Source organism: Phaseolus vulgaris, chromosome 3, assembly GCF_051622355.1.
Source record: "Phaseolus vulgaris cultivar YP4 chromosome 3, ASM5162235v1, whole genome shotgun sequence".
Taxonomy (NCBI): Eukaryota; Viridiplantae; Streptophyta; class Magnoliopsida; order Fabales; family Fabaceae; genus Phaseolus; species Phaseolus vulgaris.
The window spans coordinates 14,660,635-14,686,113 of record NC_143500.1 but is presented as its reverse complement, the minus strand read 5'-3'; the positions used below and the strand labels follow the sequence as shown (position 1 = coordinate 14,686,113).

The 25,479-nt window shown below is 31.5% G+C and overlaps 3 protein-coding genes across 3 annotated transcripts; 2 read left to right on the top strand and 1 right to left on the bottom strand.

Annotated features, from left to right (window-relative positions):
* Nucleotides 1-1,158: 1,158 nt before the first annotated feature.
* Nucleotides 1,159-3,129, bottom strand: LOC137806693 (uncharacterized). The gene is made up of 2 exons (XM_068606931.1): nucleotides 2,898-3,129; nucleotides 1,159-2,796 (listed from the first exon to the last, which is right to left on the bottom strand). The coding sequence occupies exons 1-2, from the start codon at nucleotides 3,057-3,059 to the stop codon at nucleotides 1,591-1,593; spliced, it is 1,368 nt and encodes a 455-aa protein (XP_068463032.1). The 5' UTR covers nucleotides 3,060-3,129; the 3' UTR covers nucleotides 1,159-1,590.
* Nucleotides 3,130-16,511: 13,382 nt separating this feature from the next.
* LOC137805817 (uncharacterized) lies at nucleotides 16,512-17,422 on the top strand. The gene has a single exon (XM_068605733.2). It carries the CDS (start codon nucleotides 16,699-16,701, stop codon nucleotides 17,074-17,076), a length of 378 nt encoding a protein of 125 aa, XP_068461834.1. The 5' UTR covers nucleotides 16,512-16,698; the 3' UTR covers nucleotides 17,077-17,422.
* Nucleotides 17,423-24,421: 6,999 nt separating this feature from the next.
* On the top strand, nucleotides 24,422-25,074 carry LOC150028708 (uncharacterized). The gene has a single exon (XM_090300403.1). It carries the CDS (start codon nucleotides 24,485-24,487, stop codon nucleotides 24,905-24,907), a length of 423 nt encoding a protein of 140 aa, XP_090156529.1. The 5' UTR covers nucleotides 24,422-24,484; the 3' UTR covers nucleotides 24,908-25,074.
* Nucleotides 25,075-25,479: the final 405 nt, after the last annotated feature.

Sequence of the window (25,479 nt, the reverse complement as noted above, 5' to 3'; positions counted from 1 at the left end):
TTGCGTTTATATTAATATATTTTTTATAATTATTATGTTTTTGAGTTTATAATTTATTTAATAATAGTTTTTTATGAAATTATTTTTTATTGTTAATTACGTTATATTTCTTTTAGTATTTTTTTTAATTTTTATTATTATATGGTTTTTAATAATAAAAAATGTTATCTTTTATTTATATAAGATGTGATTTATTTTTTAATTTTATAATACATGTTTAATATTTTAAGAAATTATTTGAAGTTCTATTTTTATTTAATTTGTCGAATACATTTTTTTTTCTAATTATAATTTTTAAATTATATATATATATATATTTAATATATATATATTTTTTAATTTTAATTTTTAAATCTACGAATATGTGAAAGTTGTTTATTTCTAAACAAAAATAACTCATTTTATTATTAAAAAAAATTAATAGGTAGGGATAAATTTGTAAAGTAACATTTAACAATTTAAAAAAAAAATAAAACTCCCTCACAACCATCATATCACTCACCAACTCCCATAAACTTTTCTCACAGATTCACTCTACATACTACAATTCAAACAACCTCACTTTCTTCTCACTTTCTTCTCACATCCTCACATATGCACTTCCTCAAATCCTTACATATCTACTCCCCAATCGAAACACGACAAAATTGTGATGGAACACCAACCTCCAAATCGGATATGATTATTGACCCTAACGATGCTATCTTTCGAACTTGATATCGGAACTATACTTTTTTTTTAAAACTAGATGTTTTATTAAAAGTTTGCTTCAACTAAATTCTATATATAATATTATATTGTTAATTAAAGTTTTAGTAAAAAAAATTGCAAGAAATTGTGTTAACCAAAGAAGAGTGGTATTTATGGTATAATGAAGGGTGGCGTGGATTGGGCGGTCATCATAAAGATAGCTAACAATATCTGCCAGCAAAGAAAGACACCAAAAATTATAGGCGCATCATCAGGCGCGCCGGATTCTTCTCCACCAACATTCTTGTTATCACTTTAACCAATCATTCTTAATCATTTAATCTCATCTCAGGCATTGCATTTAGGTTAACAACACTGAATGTAGCACTAGAAAAGTAAATCATGTCATATCATGATTGCTTTGTTTTTCTGCGTTTTTACTCAGACAGGTTATGATTGCCACAGTGATAACCATTGTAATCATAGGCAACCAATTTATCATTTCATAAATTCTTCAGCTTGGGCCCGAAGGAAAGTAAGAGCACCAATAGCCTCAGTACACAATAATCATGAAATTTAACAAATTCTCAATCAAGAGATCACTGAAAAGTTTACACACATAACATGATTTCAAGGTAATATCCGCAATGTCACTTGTCATGGAATAGTAATAATAATACCTCTTGCTATCGAAATGGTTTGGCTCTCTACAACAGAATCAACCACCCACACTCATAATTCACGAATAACACAATGCTGTTTTCGATAAATATAAGCTAAAATCTGTGATGAGGTGGTGTTTCTTCTGCAAATTTGGTCCACAAGCCACCTTAGACAAAGTTAAATAAATGGAATTTTATTCAAATCTGTTTGTATACTCGTTCTCTTTCAAACAAGGTCTTAAGCCACTGGCTTAAGTAGATGTTGCAACTGAGATTTCTGTTTTCGCACTCTTTCTTCCATTGGAATTATCTTGGAATTGATTTTGGGCATGCCTCGTGGCCATTCTATGCACCCTTTCATTCCACGAGTAATGTGCGGATTCACCGAGTCTGCAAAATTTCGTGGTCTCAATAATTCCCATTGTCTGAACCCACGGCTCTTAACCGAACTTGTTGGAAGTCTTCCTTCACACTCACCAAAAGTAGGATCTTGAGAGTTTTGTTGTGCCATAGAAGAGTCAGAGTGTTTGTAACAACCATCCTGTGAATTTTCACAGCATTCTGCTTCACTCCCTAGTCCATTCACGTTTTGGTCAACATTATGAAGATTATTGTTGAGGCAATGATCTTCATCAAGACTTACAATGTGGACGGTGGAAGAGGGAGCAGTAAGAGTGGAAAGGAACCAGGACTCAACTCCAATCACCCTCTCTTTAACTTTGATCTCATCAAAAGTGTCGAAAACATAGTTTGACTTGGTGAAATCACATGAAAGTTCAACATTGGGTGGTTCAGATGCACCCAGTTCATCACCTCTTGACCTTAAGAAACTTTGCAGATGCGCAATCAAGTGGATCATCTGAGTATACTTATCTTCCAGGGCAAGTTTGGCATCAAGTAGCTTCATTTGAATGCTCTCATCTCTCCACAGCTCTGCCATATGAAACATCTTCCTCTCTTCCTCCATCTCCTCACGAATCCCCTCCAGCTTAGCTCTGTCTTCTGCTATTTGCATCGCCAATTCGTGGCACACTTCCTCTGTTATTTCTCTTTTTCTCCTTTCCTCCTTGTAGTTAATCATAAATTGCTCAGCATATAGTTTTGCTTCGGCCAAATCATGCACCAATTTGGAGTTAAGTGATTCCATCCTCTCTTTACTTCTCCTTTCCCTGGCTAACTTATCCTTTAAGTCCTCCAACACCGATTCCTTCTTCTTGAGTTCCCGACGCTTCCAGAGGAACTTTTCCTCCTCAAGCTTTTTCTTAGACGATTTTTGTTCTGATTTGAGCTTGTTAATGCAGGTTTGAGCCCGAAGGAGCTCCGAGAGAAGAACAGAGACAACAGAGCCACCGATTAACTTAGTGTCTCTGAGAACCTTTCTGCCATCACCTTGTGTAGCCTCTTCCTCGGTGCGCTTGATACGTGGTGGTGGAGAAGATTGAAGCTTGAGGACAGGGATCACGGAAAATAAGGTTTGGGAATGAATATGAATTGTTTGGAGATTGAAAGGAGAGAATATGAGTATTGTGAAGTGAAGAAATGTACCTTGTGAGAAGAGGAGCGGTGAAAGAAGCGGAAGTGCCATAAACGCGCGGCGAGCTTCCTGGCGGAGAGGTGAATTTTGGGGGTGGGGCGGCGGAAATTGACGGGAGAAGTAGCTGAAGGGAAGTCGCCGGAACAAATTGGATGTTTGCGAGTGTTGTTCATTGTTTGTTTGGTTTAGTTGCAGAATGAATCTCTCTGTCTCAATAGATAAATTTCATCACACCCCTCACCCTTTTGCATGCGCTAATTTTAGTATTTAATTACATTTAAAACCATATTCTAAAATAAAAATAATAATAAAAGGCCTGTATTTCATTTTAAATTTGTGATATTGATTAAATTATATTCAGTAATAAGTTTTTATCACTGTTAATTTTTCAATTTTGTTTAATGTATATTTCATTTTTTAAATTTGTGATATTGAATATTTGATGTTTTTTTTTTGGAGCCGAATATATTCATGAACTATTTAACAGAGTTGTAATGTGAGAATCTAAAAGAATCTCTATTATACGTAAGGTAGAATCAACCTTTCTAAATATGGATCTGAATGCATGAAGGATGATGCTTTATATGAATATTTTGTTGGTGTTTTACAGCATAAAATAATAACCTGGTCTGAGACTGATTATAGTACTAAGAAATCAGTTCATTTGTTAGAGGACTTCTCACGAATTTCACCTACCATTTACTCGTGACAAGTATAATCTATTCGCTTACTATAAATATTGAACTTCTAACATTATCACAAAAAATATATTTCTTTGGACCCAATTTGATTTTTATGTGATCCAAAAAGGAAGCTATAGTTGCTTGGTCTTAAGTGCTAAGAAACAAAATAAAATCTGATATCTTAGCATTTGAAATTCTAAGATGTGTAGAAACAAATGAAGCTAAATATTTAAGATGTGATCTTGTAATCCTCTATAACTTATAAGGAATGATTTTTCAACATTTTATTCTTTTGAAACACAAATTATCAGTAAATATTTCACACCGTTTCATTTTTTAACATGTTAACTAAGGTAAATAAATATAAAATTAACATCTATATTAAATAAATATGTTAAAGTTATTTTTTTTTATAAAAAATAAAATATAAATTTTGTGTGGGTAAACTACTAAAAAATTATAATAGTTAGTTATCATATTATTTTCACTTAAAAACAACATTATTATTGTTCTATTTCAATAACACTAAAATATAGTGATTTTTTTATTATGAATTCTATGGACTAACCTATTCTACCCCCACCAGTAGACCAGACTGTAAATTGTGATCCTTATTTAATAATAAATTTGATGGAATGTATAAATAATAACTTTATTAATTATAATAATCGAGTAAAATTAGTCTTGATTAAATTGAAATGTTTGTTCTGTAGTAAATTTGTATCTCCCTCTCTGAATGTAAAGGCATATGGGGAAATTTTACTAAAATGGTGCATTTTTTTTTTTAGATTTATGTAAATGGAAAAATTTTGAAAAAATTATAAAAATGGATAACTTTTTTGTTAAAGTTGTTAATGATGTAGGTAATATTAATTAAATTCATTAATTCATTATTTTTTTTAATTAAAGTTGTCAATCATATTGACAATTTAAATAAAATTGGACATTGACAACTTTAGTATATTTTATCTCAATTAAAGTTGTCAATTCAGTTGGCAAGTTCAATTGATTTTTTTAAAATTAAAAAATGTACATAATAATAATTTAAAAACTGTTTAAAATTACATGAAGTAAATAAGAATAAGAATATTGTGAAAAATTGTATTTTATAGATAAATAATATTTAAAAAATTAAAATTAAATAGATAATTACGACCTTTTACCGTTTAACTAGTTTTATTTACTTCTTTATGACAACTTATGAGATGAAACAACCCACAGCACATGCAAAACTATTAGTTATGCGATCTGAGTTCAAGCAAACATTTTTTTGGATATATCTTATACCGTTAGAGAAATGGACTCAAGCATACGATGGTGGAAAAAGGTATGGTCATATGACCACAAATCTAGCGGAATGCATTAACTTTGTGCTTAAGGGAGCTCGTTTTTTGCCGATTTCCGCTTTGGTTAAGACAACTTTCGAAAAAACAAAAACATGGTTTGTTGAACGAGCCTTCAAAATAGACACCATGTTACGCGCATGTCACTATTATCCAGAAGATATCACAACCTTAGAAAAAATAACAAGATTCGGCTATGTGTTTTGTGGAAAGGTTTAATGCAGAAAATTTTGAATTTAATGTCCAAGAATTAACCACCCCCAACATGGTTGACGGTCTCAGTCATATACACAGTTAGATTAAATGATTGGTGGTGTGATTGTGGCCACTTCCCTGTCGTCACGTTATTGTCGTTTGTCCCTCTTGTCATTTACAAATTATGACATTCATTGATCCAATTTACACCTTCACACGATTAGAAAGACATATCAAGTTGAATTCTATCCCGTTCGAAAAGAGGATTATTGATCTACTTATACCAGGCCAAATTTCATACCTGACCCCCACATGTGACGTAAAAACTCGGAACGACCAATTACAATTCGTTTGCATAATGAAATGGATCAACCAATTCAGAACAAACCAAAAAATGTTTTTACTATTGCAATAAAGGTCACAACAGAGAAAATTGTCTATTTAGACAGTAGAGTCATGGTAATGTTGTTCCCATCAAATATTTTAATATCATCTTCTTTTAATGACTCATTCAATAATTTAATTTATTTTTTAATACATTTATTTTACATAAATACATGTATATTATCACGTTTTACATATTATATAATTTATACTTTCATATATTATATAATCTAAAAATTTATACATAAATCATATCACATTTTTTTATAAGTGTATTTTTAACTTTAACAATATTTAAAAAATACTAAATATTTTTAATTTATCAAACAAATCATTTTTAACCTAATTTATTTAAAATTATTGTAAAAAAAAAATCATTTTAGTTCTTCAACTTTATATATCATTTTCTTAAATAAAACAAAAGTAAATTTTGGTGTTATTTATAAACCCTAAATCCTAAACCTTAAATCCTAAACTTGACAACTAAATTGATAACTTTAATTGAGATAAAATATACCGCAGTTCCCAATTCAATATCTAATTTTATTTAGTGGACAACTTTACTTAAAAAGACAATAGTTGCTGGATTAATAAATTTAATTGATATTGAGAATTAAAAAAAAATGCCCATTTCTATATTTTTTTCAGAATTTGTCCATTTAGGTAAATCTAAAAAAAAAAGTGCACCATTACCATTTAGGTGAAATTTGCCCATATGTGACAGAGATATGTTATCTCTCACTCTGATGGCAAGTGTAAATGGTAAATGGTAAGGTAACCACTGATATTTCATTATTGCAGCAGGTTTCCAAATGCGTCTTTATTGACTTTTGCTAGGATGGGAAGATGTCTTAGACATGGAGTGAGTGGGTGAGTGGAGTAAAACATGTGTACTTTTTCTTTCTTTCTTTTCTCTCCTTAAGGCAACTAAACAAGCCTAATCAAATTTGGCATTAACTCTTTGATATTATGCTTTTGTGTGTATATGGCCTCTCACTCTTCACCTACTTTCTCCTAATTGTGCCTATTTCAATTAATTCTCACCATAACTATCATTAGTAGAGTAGTGAGTAGTGGAGTGGGTAGAAAGTTAAATTGAAGAGCTTTTCTGATGCAGAAACAACTGCTACATTGTGTTAAAATTAACTCCTTCGTCACGGTCCTTTGAGACACCAAAATCCTTGACAGTGACAAAGCTATAAGGTTCATCTTTACGTGCCCAATACAGCCATTGATCCTTTTATGATGTAACCTGTTGCACCTCCACAAGAACAAAATAAACCTTTCATCAATGTCATATAAGTAAGCATCATATCACATAAAAAGTTCCAAGTCATTAGATTATGAATTTTATTTCCCTCGGTCCAAAGAAGATATGCGTGAGGATTAATTCCAAACAAGAGACGCCATTGACCAAAGTCTTTCTCTGTCAAAGTCTACCTTCATACAAGATAATTTTTAGTCTATCGTGTATTGCAACAGTGAGTAGAAAAGTTACAACAGTGAGTAGAAAAGTTACAGAGAACATTTTGGAGATCCTACATCAATTAGATATTAAGACATTTCATAGTATATAAGTGAGTGCAAATCTTATCTTATAAGTCAGTTTTATGAAATTGAGTTAGACTTAAAGTCCACTTCTTAATATGGTATCAAAGTCATTTTAAGTTTATCCTAACGAGTGTTTGTTGGGTTTATCAGGTCACCCGCTATCGAACCATTAATATGGTATTAGAACCATTTCGAGTTTATCCTAACGAGTGTTTGTTGGGCTTATTAGGCCACCTGCTATCGGGTCGTTATCGGACCACCCATACACTGTATATAAGTGGGTGCAAACCTCACCTTATAAGTCGGTATTTCGAGTCTATCCTAACAAGTGTTTGTTGAACTTATTAAATCATCCGCTACCGAACCGTTATCGAATCACTTATATATATAATTAACAAAAGAAATCATACGAAAAAGTAGAATATAAGAGAAAAAAGTTAGGAACTAGGCATTCTTCCATCAAACAAAATGAAAAGTTATACAAAAGAATGTACAAGATAAGTTATTGCACCCTCTTTAGAAAATTTTAAAAAATTAACAAACAATAAATTCTAATGCATAATATAATATATTACGTACTATATATCTCCAATATATCCTACATTCCAATCTTAGAAAGGATAAGAACTTAAATTTTTTTGTTAAAACATCAAGAAATTTCAAATAAGATTCAATTTTGTATATGTTACAATATATTAATCTATTTATGTACATTACATGATAGCATTGTCTTCATTGTCGATTTATTTTCTTGGATTTTTTATGTGGTTTGCGGAAGTTCAATGGAAGGAGTGGAACAAGGATGACTCCAATAGAACTATGGGTTCCTTGAAGGTGCATGAAAAGTAGGAAGAGTGATTGGTTGGGTCATATCACTTGGAGAGGTGAAAGGAGAAGACCAAATGTGTCTATCCTAGAGATTTTAGACAAGAGAGTGAGAAGGCTATCGAACTTAGCAACAATTCACTCATATATTGATCTTAGAAATGAGAGTCAAGCATCCCAATATATAGTAATGAGGTCCGACCAAGGTTACAAGAAAAAGGGTGGGACAATTCAAAAGAAATAGGTTTGAAAATAACGCCTATTTGGAGTCACATTGCAAGCATGACCAAGGTGTGCTTCATGTGACTCTCTTTAGGTTAAATGACTGGCCTAGGTTAAATTAGGAGTCTTAATGAAACCCTAATTTAATATAAGTTGGTTTTTAGATGCCTAATTCAACCCAAATTACAATTAAGAAAATTTACAACTATTTTTCTTACTTTACTTTTGCAAGAAAAATAAATTCTACTCTAAAGAAACTACACTACGTTATGACATTTTTTGAACATGTATAAAAGAAAGTCTCTGCCATCAGTAGCAGAGTCCTAGTCTTCTTGAATCTTTCTTGCCATTGACCTAGTGGTTGATCTTGAGTTTGACCTTCTTCCATCACTACAAGAATTTAGGTGGACCAAAAACACACTTAAAATGAAAAAAAGACCATAACACTAGTGCAAAACACCTTAAAAACGATTGTGAATAACAACATTTGATAGAAACCCATCTTAGGAAGAAGCACAGTGGCATTTTGGTGAATAAATGTTGATAAATAACGAATGTTGGACTTTAAACTGTCGTTGATGAAGATATGTAGGAAAAATAATGATGGTTCTTTTTCAAACTGTCGTTAATGAGGAGTTGTGGCAAAGTAGCAACAGTTAAGTGGAAAACCGTCGTTAAAAGAGCGAAAATTAAATCTCAGCTCGCATTACACGCTCTCATTCATTCTTTTTCTCATTCGTGCCTCTCTCCCTCTCCACTACACTCAAACAACTCCCTGCCTCCGATCTACCCCCTATGCACCCTAAGCTCTCTTTCGTTCCTTTCTCCCTCTCCATCATAGTCAACGTCGCTCTAGCCCTCCTCTGTTGCTCCAACCCTCCTTCGCACGTTAAACCTCTACGTGCGCAAACAGCTGCCTCTGCCACCAACCCTTCATGTTGGCAACACCTTTACATGCTGACAACACCTTTCGCATGCCGCTAGCACCTCCACATGCTACCGGGACGTTCGCATGCCTTTAGCACCTCTCGAACCTCCTTTTCACCTCTCCACTACGCCATACATCTTTTTCACCTCACCACCGCGCCAGACCACTTATTCCACTGCGCTGAACATCTCGTTGCCCACTGCGCTAGACTGGTGCTTCCATCGTAGAGTTTATTGCACCCACAACTCCACTATAAAAGGTTAGTATTTTAAAAATTTTAATTAGTTTTATAATAAATATTTGCATGTATGTGTTGATTAGTTAGTAGTTTAGGGTTTGTGAAAACTTCATTTAATGGATATTTGCATGTAGCCTTCATTCCGATTGGATTTCTTTGCAACTTTGAGGTGGTGTGCGGAAGCTCAATTGAAGTCGCGAACAAAGATGACTCCAATGGAGCTATGGATTCCTTGAAGGTGCATGAGAAGTAGGGAGAGTGATTGGTTATGCCATATCACTTGGAAAAGGTGAAGAAGAAGATCAAGGTCACATTTTAGAGAGTTTAGACAAGGGAGTGAGAAAACATGCAAACTTGGCAACTATTCACTCATATATTTGATCTTAGAATTTCATGATCCAAACACCTCTTTATATAGGTAGAGGTCCGACCAATGTACAAAGCAAATGGTGGGAAAATTCAAATGTTAGAGGTTTGAAATTGGCGCCTATTTTAGAGTCACAAGGCAAGCATGACCAAGGTGTGGTTCATGTGACTCTTTTTAGGTTTAGGATCGACCTAGGTTAAATTAGAAGTCTTCTAAAAACCCTAATTTAATCTAGGTTGGTTTTAAGGTGCCTAAACAAATTTATACAATTTATTTAAGCTAAAGCTTGACCCAAAAACAATATTCACTAGTCAGCCGAAACTCAGTCTTCTTGTGTTCTTCTGACCAAATCTCTAGTTTATGTTTTGATGAATTGGAGGTCTTCTTGGACATGTTTTATACATTCCTTCATCCTAAAGTTGTTCTTTTGATTGGGTCTACAAAGATAGACAAAAGCCCAATTGGACCCATATTTTCAAATAAGTCCATAAACAGACTCTAAGTCTTCATCCTCCTTATTGTGTGGCTGTGTGTGGCTGGGGGCTCTGCCATTAGACATATACATCAGATGATACTACAATTAATTTTACTTATATTCATGATGAACTTAATGCACAGGCTGATCGTCAAAGTCTTTAGCATAATAATGATTGGTATATTTTTGGTGGAAAGATTCTTTCCAATTTACAAATAATGATTGATATATTTGCTTCCATTCAAATTAAATCATCCATCCTCAAAGTGTTACAACATAAATCTCTAAAAAATTGACTTATTTCAGCAATGACATTCCAGACAAATTCTGGTAATGAACAAAATGCAATTTGTAGTAAATAGTCCATGAAAACATGATAATCTCATGGCAATCATGACTTTTCATTCCATGCATACCCCTTTTATCAATATTTGCACACCTTGCAATGTTAGACGCATAACCATCTGACATCTTCAACTTTGTAATCCATTTATAAAATGATTTTGCATATTTTATTGTGAAATTGTAGTTTGCCTTTGGCTTAGTTAACTTCCCATTTCCTAATTGTACCAACTCTAAGTCCCCACGTGCGCAAAATTCAGCAACATCCATTATTGCTTTGTGATTGTCCTTTGTTTTACCCTTCACATCCATTACAATATTGAAAATATTATCAAAAAAGTTTTTTCTATGTGCATGACGTCAATGTTGTGTCTTAACAAGTTGTGTTTCCAATATGGGAGATCCCAAAAAAATAATCTTTTTGTCCAATTACGATATTGTCCATACCCTGGTAAGGTATCAAATGAACCATCAACAACTTTTGGAAAGTCTCAAATAAATTCCCACAATTTCTCTCCATTCAACATATAAGGAGGCCCATCTGATTATTTCTATTTTTCATAAATCTCCTCTTACTTCTTATAAAGGGGTGATCTCTTTCCAAGAATTTCCGATAACAATCAAACCAACAATTTTTACCACCATGTTTGTATAAGTAATTTATTATATAAGTAATTGTTATTTAACTAGAAATTAGGAGTAATTTTTTGTGTGCAATAAGATTTTCTTAATGGGAACATTAATCATATCATAACCTCATAGATACATACACACACACACACATATATATATATATATATGTCAACATTTTACATTTGTATAATTATTCATAGTATATTACAAAAACATATATGTGTTGTATAATAATAAGAGTCTATATCAAAATATAGGACTATCTATAATATATCCCAAAGATATAAAAACCAGGTTTTCCATGAGACAACATCTTAGAGAAGATCTCATAAAGTTTTCTTAAACAATTCTTATTGAGCATGTTCTTCTTCTACTTGCACCGCATGTACATATGAAAGAAAAACACACAAAAAGTAAGGTCTTTGCAAACCTTAAATATCAATCTTGATAAAGTTAACATACAATACAAACAATGAAGGTCTATAATTTAATCTACAGTTATATGACTAAATCTCACTTTATCAAAGATATGGAATCATATTCTATTTCTGATGACGCAATATGAACGTGAAAAGTTACTTAGGAAGTGATGTAACCATGAAAGGAGCATCACCATCTAAACTAGTCCAACATTACAAGAAGATGACCAAGAGCAGAAAAAGACTATTCAAGGCTAGGTCATGCATCTCAGGCTAGGACTCAAGGCCCCACCATCCCTCAGAAGATCATCAAGAGCAGAACACCAAAGCATGGGTCAGGATACAAACTATTCTTTATTTTAATCTTTTTAAGAGGAGGTGTTAAAAAAACATAAAAATTGGGCTTGTTCATGGGCCATAGAGAAACCCTGACATCTTGAAAGTCTCCCGATGGAGGACCATCCAAAGCCACCATACACAAGAATAAAAGACATATGAACTGTCTGTAGAAATAATAAAAATAATTTGTATAAGATTTGTATTATACTTTTATCTAGAGTATTTTATAGATAAATAAGTATACTCTAGAAACCCTAACTTGTCACACAAGTAAGGGCTTCTATAGCACCTTAGAAGAGCACATACGACTTCCTTAAGCCACCATACTCACTATATTTAAGTTCACTTAACTAGAGTTATGGTAGCTTAAGGAGCAAACTGCCTTCATCTATACTCAAATCCACTAATGTATTCAGATTTGCAATTAATTGAATGAAGAGTTCTGAATTGGAACAATCATTCCCTCCCAAATCTCTCTTGCTAGTGAGCCTCTTTGGCCTAGTGAACTTAGGAAGGTTGGCCAAACCTCATCCCGCTTCATTGCACCATCAAACTTCCCAAACCTAGCACCTCTCAATCGTTCGATGCCTCCATCACCACTCCATTCCACTGCATTCTCCATTCAATCATGCACTCAAGAGTTTGGAGTGCATCATCTCCCATGTGCAAGCCCTAATCACACTTTTCACATTAAGCCCATACTTAAATGTGAAAAGCATGACCTCTTATAGATCTACAATTAGTGGCAGATTTTTAGGAGTTAAGATAGCTTATTTTGAATTTAAAATTTCCCTCCATGCCTTAATCACATGGCACCTGTCACTACAAATAGATGATCACCCCTCTTGTAAATCACAACACATTTTGAGTAAAGAAACTCTACTTGAGTGAATTTATGAGTATCTAGTTTTCTCTGAGTCTTATCTTGGCAAATATGCTTTAAGTGGCGACTCCCTTCATCAGTTATCTTGGGCTCCTCCGCCTCCAAGTGGCGTGACTCCCCCATCTCTCCACCTCCATGGAATTCTTCAACCATCTAAGTTCTTTCTTCTTAGACTCTAAATTCCTCTCTTTCATTTCCGCAAACTTCTATTCTAGTATCTTTTTATTTCTTAATTTTTTGCTTGCATTGTCATTCCTTGTGTGGTTCTTTTTTATTTTTCTATTTGAAGAGAACCTTCACACTTACTTAACCACTTGGTTAAGTTCGTGTCCAACACTGAGTCATCACCTTATCTTGCTAATCAAAATCAATCAAAGTGAAATCTTTAAAAATGTGTAATTCTCAAATCAACTCATATTAGGAAGTGATTAGGTAGTTGAATATTTCTCATTAAAAACATTGATACAATTAAAATTATTTTTCTGGAGAGTATCGACAATTTATCACCCTACAAAAGAGATATACACTCACTACCTAACATTGACAATTTCGAGCATCCAGGTACATATAGTTCCAAGTTTCACCTATGAATATCCTAGTACTCCAAGGTGATATTTTTAACTATGTAGACATTCATCTACTATATAACAACACAAATAAATATAAACATACTTGAAAAGTTTTAAAATAATAATATAACTTATAACTAACTTTCTTTTATCTAAGTTCATTGAATTGAATGAAAAAATATTTACTTTTAATTTATTGTTATTATTATTTATATATTTCTTTGAATTAAAAAAAAAAATCATGTTTAAAATAATACTAAAAAATAAAATAATAACTTTAAATAATTAATTAAATATGGATAAGATGGTTTGATGTTAAACACCTAGAATAAATTTCTTTCTCTATAATTATTTTTTCTTATTAGGAGTATTTATGGTATTTCATGTACACATTTAATTTTTTTTTCTAAGAAACTTAATAAATTCTCTAACTTTTTTTTGTTCCTTCTTCTTCCCACTTTATTCCCTTGTATATCAAAACAAATTAATATCTTGACCCTCTAAAATATGTTGTAGATTAAACAGAGCCCATTTCTCATCAAGTGAAAAATTTCAACCCAAACAAAAAAATGTAAAAAATAATAAATAACTATTATATATGTCAATCATAAAACAAAAACAAATATAGTAGTATAACTAAACATCAAAATATTAAAATTATAAAATTATAAAAAAAAAACTCAACTCAACGCATCAACCTAAGTTAACTTATCTCGTTAAATGGATGCATTACTGTTATCTCGTGCATCTATATGAAAAAATGAAATGAAAAATCTATTACCTTTCTAATTAAAACAACTCTAAAATAAAGTCCTTACCCTGAATCCAGGACTGATAGATGCGCTCGAGGTATTTGCACGGGTACATGTAAATGTTGGTCTTGGATTTTTGCAAAGTCCTGTTGTAATTCCTTTACGTATCCCAACTGAGTTTTGAACCCAATAGATTGTATGAGGCTGGTTGTTTAACGCTTTTTTGAGTTGTTTTGGTTGTTCCTTATTTAAGTTAGAAAGTGTTCCTTGGTTGAAAGTTGATAAAACGCTAGCTATTTATGTATAAGGGTTTGACCACCCCTAAAGTGGTTCCCATTTATTTATTTTTTATTGCTGATAAAAAAAAAACCTGAATCCAGCAATAAATTAATTTATGTTGATGTCTTAATGTGTAGGTTATTTAGTATTTGTTCACTTGGGTCATTGGGAAAGAAAAATCTAAAAAGATTAAAAATACGTGAAACTTCACGTGTTTTTGTACAAGTGGTCCTTGTTAGAGACATTTCCATTTTTTATTACGTTGATCTTCGTAAAGTATTCATACATAATTATTTTAGGCCAGGCCGCATGACCTCTACGAACAAGGAAAAGAGTATTTGTAAAATACTAAAGTTCACTGCATCACGATACAAACATGATATAACTTTGAAAAACAAAAAACTTTTGACTCTGTTATTTATATATGCGTTGAAAATGTAATACCTCTTCTGTTTGGATGGCCAAATGGAGAATGAGGTTTGGATTGAGATAAGAATAAGAATAACAATGGATGATTGAATGACCAATATATATTCACTCTTTTTTTTCTTCTTTTTTCCTTTTTCCTACTTGGCGTCTCAATCAACACATAGTCATGCTACACACTATATATAATACCTAACTTCTCTTCACACACTTCTATCACTGTCATTATGTTGCCTCACTGTTTCTTCAAACTTGTTCAACCTTAGGGAGGTAACTCTGTTTGAAATCTATTCCAATATCATTACAAGAAAAATTAAGAATAGTAGGAACTTGTATGGAAGAAAAAAATGGTAAATGTGTGTCAAAATCTCACCAACGTGTTAAACTATTGAAACCCCAGACAAATAGTAATTCAAATGGTATTCTTTTGAAAGGAAAATAAATATCATTAAAAATAAACAACTTTGTACCGGGTGAATTGGAGAGGAAATCTTGATTGACAAGGTATTTCACGGTAATTAAATAATTAAATAAAAATTAATTTTAGAGACTTATTCAATATATTAATTAAATTAGATATTATTTTAAAATTAAAAAAATTATGATATTTAAAATATGTTGAGTGTGAAGGCAGGACCAATTGGGTGTGTTGTTTACTTTTGACCGTTGATTCGTGATTTATAAAGTTCGAACACTCCTTTTAAATGGCGTGTTGATGTCCGATACTCGTATCGGACACCAACACTCGTATGACACCGGTAAGATGTGTATCCGTGAAGTGTCCAATTCAAAAAGTATTTCTTAGATTTCTGACAATTCTAATACAGTTCCAACACAATTTTAAAAAGGAAAAATACATTAATTTTCTAAAAATTCAAACTTTATTGTATAAATTGTTATTATGATTATAAAAATAAGAAACAAATCCTTGTGAACCACTCCTGAAAAGCATCTTTTTGCTCCAAAAAAAAATCTGAAACATACTTGTGAACATAATTTTTATTGTCAATTTATATAATTCATAATTATATTGTATATAGATTCGTGTCCCGTGTCCTACATTTTAGAGATTTTACGTATCTCCGTGTTCGTGTCCCTGTCGTATCGGTATTCGTGTCAGTGTCTATGTTGCATAGTTTGTGATTGTGTTACTTCCGCGTGCGTTTTTTCCATCAAAATAATTTATATTATTAATAAAATTTATAAACTAGTTTTTAAATTGGTATCTAATTAACTATCAAAATTTTAGTTATCAACTTTATAATTTGATTTGATGGATAGCTAAAATGTTGAAAAGTAATTAAATATCAATCTAAAAATTAATTTATAAATTTTTAATAATAAAAACTACTTTAAATACTAATAATTTTAATAATTTTTTAATCTCTAACTAATATTTAATTTAATTATGATTAATTATTTATTTTTTATCTAAAAAGTAATTTTTATTTAACAATTTTTTATAGGTTTTTTTATGATATGAATGATATTTGGATATAAATAGTTTGAGAAGATCCAAGATTTGTGACATTTTCACTTAGTGACTCCTTAGGATGCTTCATTCCCCATTAGTTTCACACTCTAACAAAAGATAAAACTTAGTCGACTTATATAACAGACACGTGTTTAGTATTTGGTCAAGGAAGCCACCTGCAGCTGCCATGACCAAGAACGAGACCACATTCTAGGTGCCGTCACCGCAATTATAAATTATAAATACCAACGTATCCATTCCCCTCACACCACCCTCTATATATACCTATCAAATTCAAACCCATCATCCCTCACAAAACTTCATTATAATACCTACCACTTAATAACATACACATCACTGCTGATACAATCTTCATTATCAACAACAATACACATCACTGCTGATACAATCTTCATTACCAATACACATCACACTCAAAGGATTATAACCAACTTTCATCACACACATCATTCATCTGTGAGAATATGGGAAACTGTTGCCAGCCAGCTTCATCAATGGAGTGGGACGGCGAGGACTGGAGTGATTTAACGTCCAAGACCACAGGCTCAAGCAAGGGGTTTGATCAAACTCGTGGTCGTGGATTGAGTTTAGGGAAAGTGCAGAAGGAGAAGCTTATGGGAGCACTAAAAGCTTCTCCTAATGCGAATGGGAAGGTGAAGATAATGATTTCAAAGAAAGAGCTGGCTGAACTGTTGGAGAAGCCACAACAGGTTTGTAAGAAGCAAGTAGGGAGAAGTTCTGCAGAACTAGTTCTGCTTCGCTTGATAAAAGCAAGATATCATCAGGATTCTCGTCACGAGTTGTGGAGACCCGTGTTAGAGAGTATTCCTGAGGTTAGTTGATTCAAGATCAGATCATGCTGCTCAATGGTTTTGTGTATTCAAAAGGTTATTTGCATCAGTAATTGTATAGAACAGTAAGAATCCAATATTTTTCATGTACAATAGTAGGATAGAGTTTGCCAGATTTGTATATCATATCAATAAATTAGAATCGGTTTTAGATATATAGGGTTCTAAACCCTAATTCTCCTTACAGGTAAATTCCTGTTGTGGCTACTATATCCATTTATATTGAGATCAAGATTTGTTGAATCTGGTTGTTAACCATATTTGATAAAATTTGAAGCTTGTAAAATTATTCTTATTCAAATTTTAATTTGTACTCCAATAAATTACACACTCTCCCAAGAAGAGAATAATATGTATAGAGGCAGACTTATTCAAAATATCATCACTGAAGGAAAAATTCTTTGTGAAAACATATATATGTATGTCACAAAAAAAGTCTATTTTAATGAGAATGAGCATTTTTTTTTTATTTCCTCTCCATGTTAATTTTTCCATTATATAATATTCGAAATCCCTTTATAGAGATTTAGAAGTTAGAGGAAGAAGAAATGGAGTTTTTTTTAATGTTGTAAAACGGTGGTACTAAGGTATGAACATAGAATCTATGTACTTCAAATCTTTGTTATTAGGTCGAGTTCGCTTATTTTTCTTGTGAATTTCGGCTATATAGTTCATAGAATTATATCTTTGTAAATGTTATTTTCTTAATAAAGTATAGTATAATTTTTTAATAAGAAAATGCTAAATTTCACGTATATTAGAAATTAATAGTTCAAATAATTATATTTAGATATGACTTTTAAGTTCATAATTTGAAATTCATTAAAATCTTAACATGATAATTTATTTTAAAGTCAATATACATATATTTTTATTAAATTTTCTGAAAAAAATGATAATGTAATTTTAACATATTGTAGAATAATATATAATTTAGGCAAACTCTCGAATAATATGATGCAAATAAACAAACTTGAATGCATAGTAATAGTTTGAAATTAAGAGAAGACTTTAACTTTCAAATTTAAAATACTTTTTAGATCTCAAGTTTTGAGCATAGTAATTTCGTGACAAATTTTTCTATATATATATATATATATATATATATATATATAGGTTATGAGATAAGATGATTATTTTTCATAAATTACTTTTTATATATTTATTAAAACTTATTTTTCTTATATTTTTTATATTTAAATAATTAATGTAACATACGGTGATTACCGGAAAATATCACTTTTATTTTCTAGAAACACATATGTAGTAGATTCTTTGTTTTCTTTAATAATTTTTTTCATACTTTTCTAAAGTTACTGGTAGACAATGTAAACATTTTTTTTTACATGTGTAGATGTCAGAGCACAATTAGAAATTATTAAAAAAAATTAGTAATAATATTTAATGTATTTATATAAGGATATAAATTATCAAGTTTTTTTATCGGCAAATAAAAAATTAATAAATAAAAGTATTTAAGTGATGTTTCAATCATTGTACACAAAATTACACAAAGTTCCACAAAATTCCTGCATAAAACTCCAATAAGATCCAAAATGATCAAAGAAACAAATCTTCAAAGATTAGACGCACATGATTGGTAACGTGTACCAAACATAAAATCCATGACAATAATAAAACATATCGAGGCCCTTTACCCCATTTAACACCGCACATCCTACATTATGCCAAAAAAATCACTGTGTCTTGTCGGTGTACATTTTGAAAACCTTGACTCTTTATATTTTTATGTTCAACAACATCTCTCTAGAACATGAATCCAAAGCATACCTTAGACATTTTCAACAATTACAAGTGTTAATTTCGGTCCAGATTGGGAATGAACATTTGAGACTAGACAACTTTACACATATGCATAAGTCTTACTCACAACTTTCCTCTTCTGTAGGACATCTTCCGCATTGACAGGTTGTTTTTTGTAACTTGAAACTCCAAACAATACTTATTTTGCTTCATATATCGAGCTTCCTTTCGTTCCATGTTGCAAAACTCAACCATGGCTCCTACATAAATCTCCTTTCCTTCCCTAAGCCAACTAAGTATAGATTAGTTTCTTATTCCAACAAGAGTCTAAAAATATGATAGTACCGTCTGAGTAAAGAATAAAAAGAAATATTATTGTTAAAATATATTGTACGCCAAGAATCTCCTATTGTTATGGTGCCACAAAAATTGAAGTATGTCACCACCCACCTACCATAGTGTCTTCTCCTCTCCAACACAAATGCATCTTCATGACATTTTGTTTTAGTTAAATACAATTCATTAACTATAATTGAAGGATTCAATATAATCTTTAGCATATCCCCATTCATGTTTAAGAATATATTTGAACACTGAAAAATTCTACAACTAACCAAAGTAAAAATTATAACAATGAAAAATAATTATTAAAAGAACTAAATATGAAATAGGAACAATATTCTCCACATTCTATCTCAAATCACTTGTCGAATTATTTATTTCAAAACATCATTTCTACCACAAAGATAATATTCAAGTCAAACGTCTTCATAAATATGATTTTTTTTATCATAAAAAGAATAAATAAATAAATAAATATGGATCCTTTTAGGGATGTTCCAATCCTATTACACAAAAATGGTTATGATTCTTGTATAACCTTAAAAAAAACATACCCAAAATCAAACTAGGACCATACAATTAATCACGTGAACCACCCAAAGATGTATTCTGTAAATACATATACATAGAACAAGAGATCGTTAGATGTATATGTTGAACAAGATGCTTTAATGCCTCCAAATATGAGTTGAAGACTTGAAGAACCTGCTGTTGTGTTTGTGTGTGTTGTTTAGTAGCTTTTGAATTGTTAATTCACACTTTGTATTGATCCAAGCTCACTTGATTCTTTATCTCTTTTAAAAGAAGTGTTTTCTAAAAAGCTGTGAAATTTTAGTCAGTTTTTTTTTCAAATCAATATTGTTTAACACTTAGTAGTTTTCAAAAGGTTTTGAAAAGGCTTTGCTTTATTTTTTTCTTTTCTAAAAAACTGAAACAACTGGTTATTTCGATAAAATAACTAGTTTTTTTTATATGAAATTCTTAACAGAAAAATAATTTCAATTAGCTGTTTTGTAAAACAATCTGTTGTTTTTCTAACAGAATTTTGTTAAGAGTTCCAAATTTGTTTTAAATGTTTCAAATTGCTTTTGATTTATGATCTAACAGTTTTAACCACTTCATTGAGTCTATATAAAGACTGTTTTATGATTTTTTTCAAGAACCTAAGATAAAGAGCTTATTAAAAACGTTTTCAAGAGAATCAAGAGCCTTTGGATCATAGCTTGTGTGTGAAATAGGAACTGAGTTTTCTACTCTTTTGTACTACTGCTTTGTAAAACCTAGGTGTATTCTATATACTTTACTTGAATAATGTAAATCTGTGTAAATCAGTTTCAAGAAGGGTTTCTGGAAATTGAGGTGTTGCCAAAGAGTGTTGTGTTATTGAGGGGTTCAAGATCAACATTCTTGGTGTGGTTTTGGCTAAGAAGTGTTGCGTGTTGTTGAGGGATTCAAGGTCAACATTCTTAGTGTGTTTTGTTATCTAAATTTGATTGCATAGTGAATTCTCAATGGTTAGCTTGGATGTAGGTTTTGGTTAAGAGTGAATCAGTATAAACCTCTTTGTGTGGATCTCTCTATCCCTTCTCTTATACACTATTTTGCAATTTGTTCATTGTTTTCTAGTATAAACAACATGTTGTTTCAAGAAAACAACTAATTACTTTTGCTTGTAAAGAATTACAAAACTGGAATTTTATCTAGTTGAACAAAAAATCAATTGGTTGATTTTTCAAAAAAATTCACTCTACTTTCAATCTTTGCGAAAATCTTGTGAAAACAATTCATCCCCCTCTTGTTTTGGCCACACATTCTAACAATATAAACAATCTAAAAACTCCAAGGTGATTGTTGAATGTAACAAGCTTAGCCCATAGTTTATATTATTCTGTTATTATGTTATTGATTATGTTATTATTCTCATTTATAAATAAAGACCCTTATGTGTGTATTTTACACAAGGGATATTAATCCTATATTTATTTTCTTCATTCTTAACAGTGATTAACCATGATAGTTTCCATCCAAACAAAGATAATTCCAGCAACATAGAATCTAACTTTGTGATGCTCAGTCTGAACAATATATGATTTCAAAAAAGCTAATGAATCCAATATAACAAAATAAAAAAAGATAGCAGCTTTAGTGACATTAACAATCCCTATCCAATGTTAGTTTCCTTATGAAAAGAAATTTTTCAGCAGTACCACCCTCGCAATCTGTTCCTCACTTCCAGATTTTGCAGTAAACAATACTACAGTAACCAATATGATTAATGCCAAAAGTTACAAAAATTTCATCCATTATTGATTAAGATGTAACAACTCTAAAAATGGACAACTTGAAAAACAATAGAGGCAAATATGATGAAGGTGAACAATAGATGTGATAATGGTAAGATTGTAAGAATTTTGGTTTATTTCACACACTGATGTATCATGTTATGAGATAAAAGGAGGATACATAGATAAAAACATTAGATCTTGGGTTACCCATGCCCAACCTGTCCAAGAATGAGACACTTTGAGTTCACAAAAAGAATTTGATCTACTATGTTTAGATTGAATTGAGGTTGATCATCAAGTCATTCAACCCAATAAACATCTCTAAGAGAATATAGAAACCACTCTTAACATCGAGTGGTAAGTGATGTGAAACTTTGAAGTGTAAAAAACTTAGTATTGTTTAAGTTTTAGGTTCTCCCTTGTATTCAATATATAATCTTGCACTTTGTTTCCTCTTTTAATAGATTGAGTGATGTATATAAAATAAAGTTCTTGATCGCTACACTTGAAAAAGAGGAGGTTACCACCTTATCCATGAGGGAGGTAATTGGATGTAGGATTTTATCAAGTTTATTTTGAATAATTTTAATATCATTAATGGTAGAGAATAAATTAATATTAAGATGTTTACATGGAAGAGATATTAAATCATGTTAAGTTTACATTCTTTTATTGTTTTTATTGTGAGTTTTAACCTTTAATTCTCATTGTGCATGAAGGCTTTTTCTCTAAATAGTTATACACTAGAGAGATTATGGTCTTATGACCTAGTAATTAGTTATATGCATAAGATAACAGTGGATTTGTGTGGAATCTTTGTATCGAAAGTCATTTAATTTGGTTACATTTTTTTATCGACTAATAATTAATAAATTAAAATGAACATGGAACACTGAAGGAGTGTTCCAATCCTTATGCACAAAGATAGTTAGACTATCTAGACCTAGCCATAACACTCTTATAAAACCAGAACAAGAGTGTACTACATTTAACCAAAAAATAGAACCTCACATATGGTATACATATAAAATCTTACCCTACACACACAAAACACCTCCACTACCCTCCGCATACCATGCTTTTGAAACCATTCCAAACATAAACAAAAGCAAAACAATCATTAAAATGCCTCATGGCAGCCCCATTATACAAGCGAGTGACATGTTTTGCACTTGTGGTTCCAAGACATGTTATGTTCCAAGGTTGCTCAATTGTTTAGCAACAACCTCTAAGAAATATTTTTTCCATTGGCAACCTTGTATGTGTGTAGCCTCCCAACTGCATAATCCATTCTCGTTAACCTTCATGTAGCTATGATGTAGTTATACTGCTGGAAAAAAAATGTGGCTTCCTTCACTGCATAAACCAAATACTTTGGTCTCCTACTATACCTTAAGCCTCCTCTTTTGTTTGCAGATCATTCATTTATCAATCATAACCTGCATAATCAAAACAGATACACAACCTTCCCCAACCATCATGATATAGCAAGATAAAAACTGGGACCTATTTGAGAGATTTTAAACACAAGAATGGGTTAAGAGAATAAAAAGAGAGTGTTATGATTTTACACTTCAACCATAGTCAAGTTCTAAGTTGAGCCATCTGCAAAATTTGCATCAACTACCAATTGTTTGAAGACAACACAATTCTAATACTATTACGTTCCACATGGCCTTCCACATTAGGTTTTGCTTTTTTATTAAGCCGAGGTAGATAAAATTGTTCGAAATGATTATAAAAGTTATTGTGTTGGACAACTTGATTGCCTACCTAAGACTAGAATTCCAAACTTTCATAGCTATGTCACAACCCAAAAAATAAATAATACATAGATTCTTCTACTTGCGAACACAAACAAACATATCACGCTAATTAAATTTACCCGTCTTTTAATAAGATTTATCATTGTAGGTACTTTTCCTATCATAACCCTCCTGTTAGAGTCAACACATTAATAAATGTTTTTACAAACTATAAATATTTAAAATAGTTGTTATTACCATTGTTGTTTGTATTCCTTAAAAACCTGTATGTTGATCTCACTATAAAAAAATAAAAAAAACCTTGAGAATCACCTAGTCATGAGAAAGTGTATTGTACATCCCTTTTAAGAGTAACATTGTTTATGTTACTAATTAATAATTCTTTTTGTACTTTTTCACCCTCAACTTTATTTCTTCTCCATTTTAAATCTCATACCCATTCTCCTCCATTTAATTTGGTTACGTGAAAATTAAGTGGCACATCACGACATCTGAGGACGATGCAAGTATGAAAATTTTCAATCATTCAAGTATAAAAAAAGAAGTGTGAAAATATTAACCTAATTGCCACCTTTCCTTTGTGCATATATGCATCTACATATATTAAAATTTGCCGGTAAAAAAGGATAGTTTTTTTTCTAAGAATCCGTGATGAATATAATTTTGGTAGGTCATAATAATATTATAAGAAGAAATATTAATTTTGCCATTCTTTATAGTTTGTTAAAGATTTCTTTCTACAGCTAAGAGGAGAGAAAAAAAAAACAGAGAAAAAGTATTTCGTTTTTGTAAGCAGCTTGAAATGTTGACTTCCAATACGAATTTAATTAAGTAATAAAGCGGAACATTCTGTTTATTCAAAGGTGACCCCTATGATTAATATCCAACAGTGACAGTAATTAATTAAAGTTCAAAGATTCGAATTCCATGATTTGATGAGTAAGTTGAGGGTCAGTTTGTTAGTAAAAACGGTTAAGATTAAACGAAACGGGGTTGAAAGCTTAGTCGTACGTACACGCCATACACGTGATGATTAGAATTGTACTATTTGGTCAAGGAAGCCACCTTTGTGCTACAATGACTTAGAATGCGACCACGTTGAGGTGTGATGAGAATGAAAGAGTAGAAAGAAAAACATGCCCCACCCATATCCCTATATATAGAGAACTATCAAATGGAATCAGCTTCAACCTCGTCAATCTCTCAATCATCACAATCAATCTGATAATAATCTGTGAAAACATGGGAAACTGTTGCAAGCCGGCATCATCAATGGAGTGGGACGGAGAGGACTGGAGTGATTTGACATCGAAGAAGAGCAGCCCAAGAAAAGTGATTGACGAAAACGGTGGTAATGTGTTGAGTTTAGGGAAAGTGCAGAAGGAGAAGCTTATGGAGGCGGCGAGAGCTTCTCCTGATGCGAATGGGAAGGTGAAGATAATGATTTCAAAGAAAGAGCTGGCTGAACTGTTGGAGAAGCCACAACAGGTTTGTAAGAAGAAGCAAGTAGGGAGAAGTTCTGCAGAACTAGTTCTGCTTCGCTTAATAAAGGCCAGAGATCGTGAATGGCGTCATGGATTGTGGATGCCTGTGCTCGAGACTATTCCAGAGGCTACTTGTTTAACCATGAGATCCATTCATGGTGGCAAAGCCTTGCGTATATAGATACTTATCTGCATCACTAAATGTATAGAACAGCTCAGAAATCACCATTTTTTATGTAAAGGATTTGTGTTTCATATGAATAAATACTGTTGTAAATTCATTGTTTTTTATTCTTAGTGTAAAAGAAACTTTACTCAAATAATTACAATCCATCCATTTAGATGAAGTCATCTTCAGAACCCTAATTCAGTTGTGGTTACAATGCCTTTCCATTCATATCTAGCATATTCATGAATCAGTGTCATTGGCATTATTTAGTAAATTTGTAGTTTATTAAATTATTTTTATAAACTGTACTTAATAAATTACAATAATAGAGTAATATACAATATATAGTGAATCAATTGACAAACGGTTCTTTTAATAAAGAGACCAGTAATATTTGTTTTTGAGTTTTTTTACCATAAATATTATATATATATATATATGGAATACTTTTTATCGATATATATACAGAATATTTGAAATGCTCGGACTGTGTAAAACAAAAGAAACTCTCTTTACAACAGATAAAAAACCAATATATATTTGTTTCTGGAGGTTCTATTTCTTAAGAAGATATTTGTTTTATT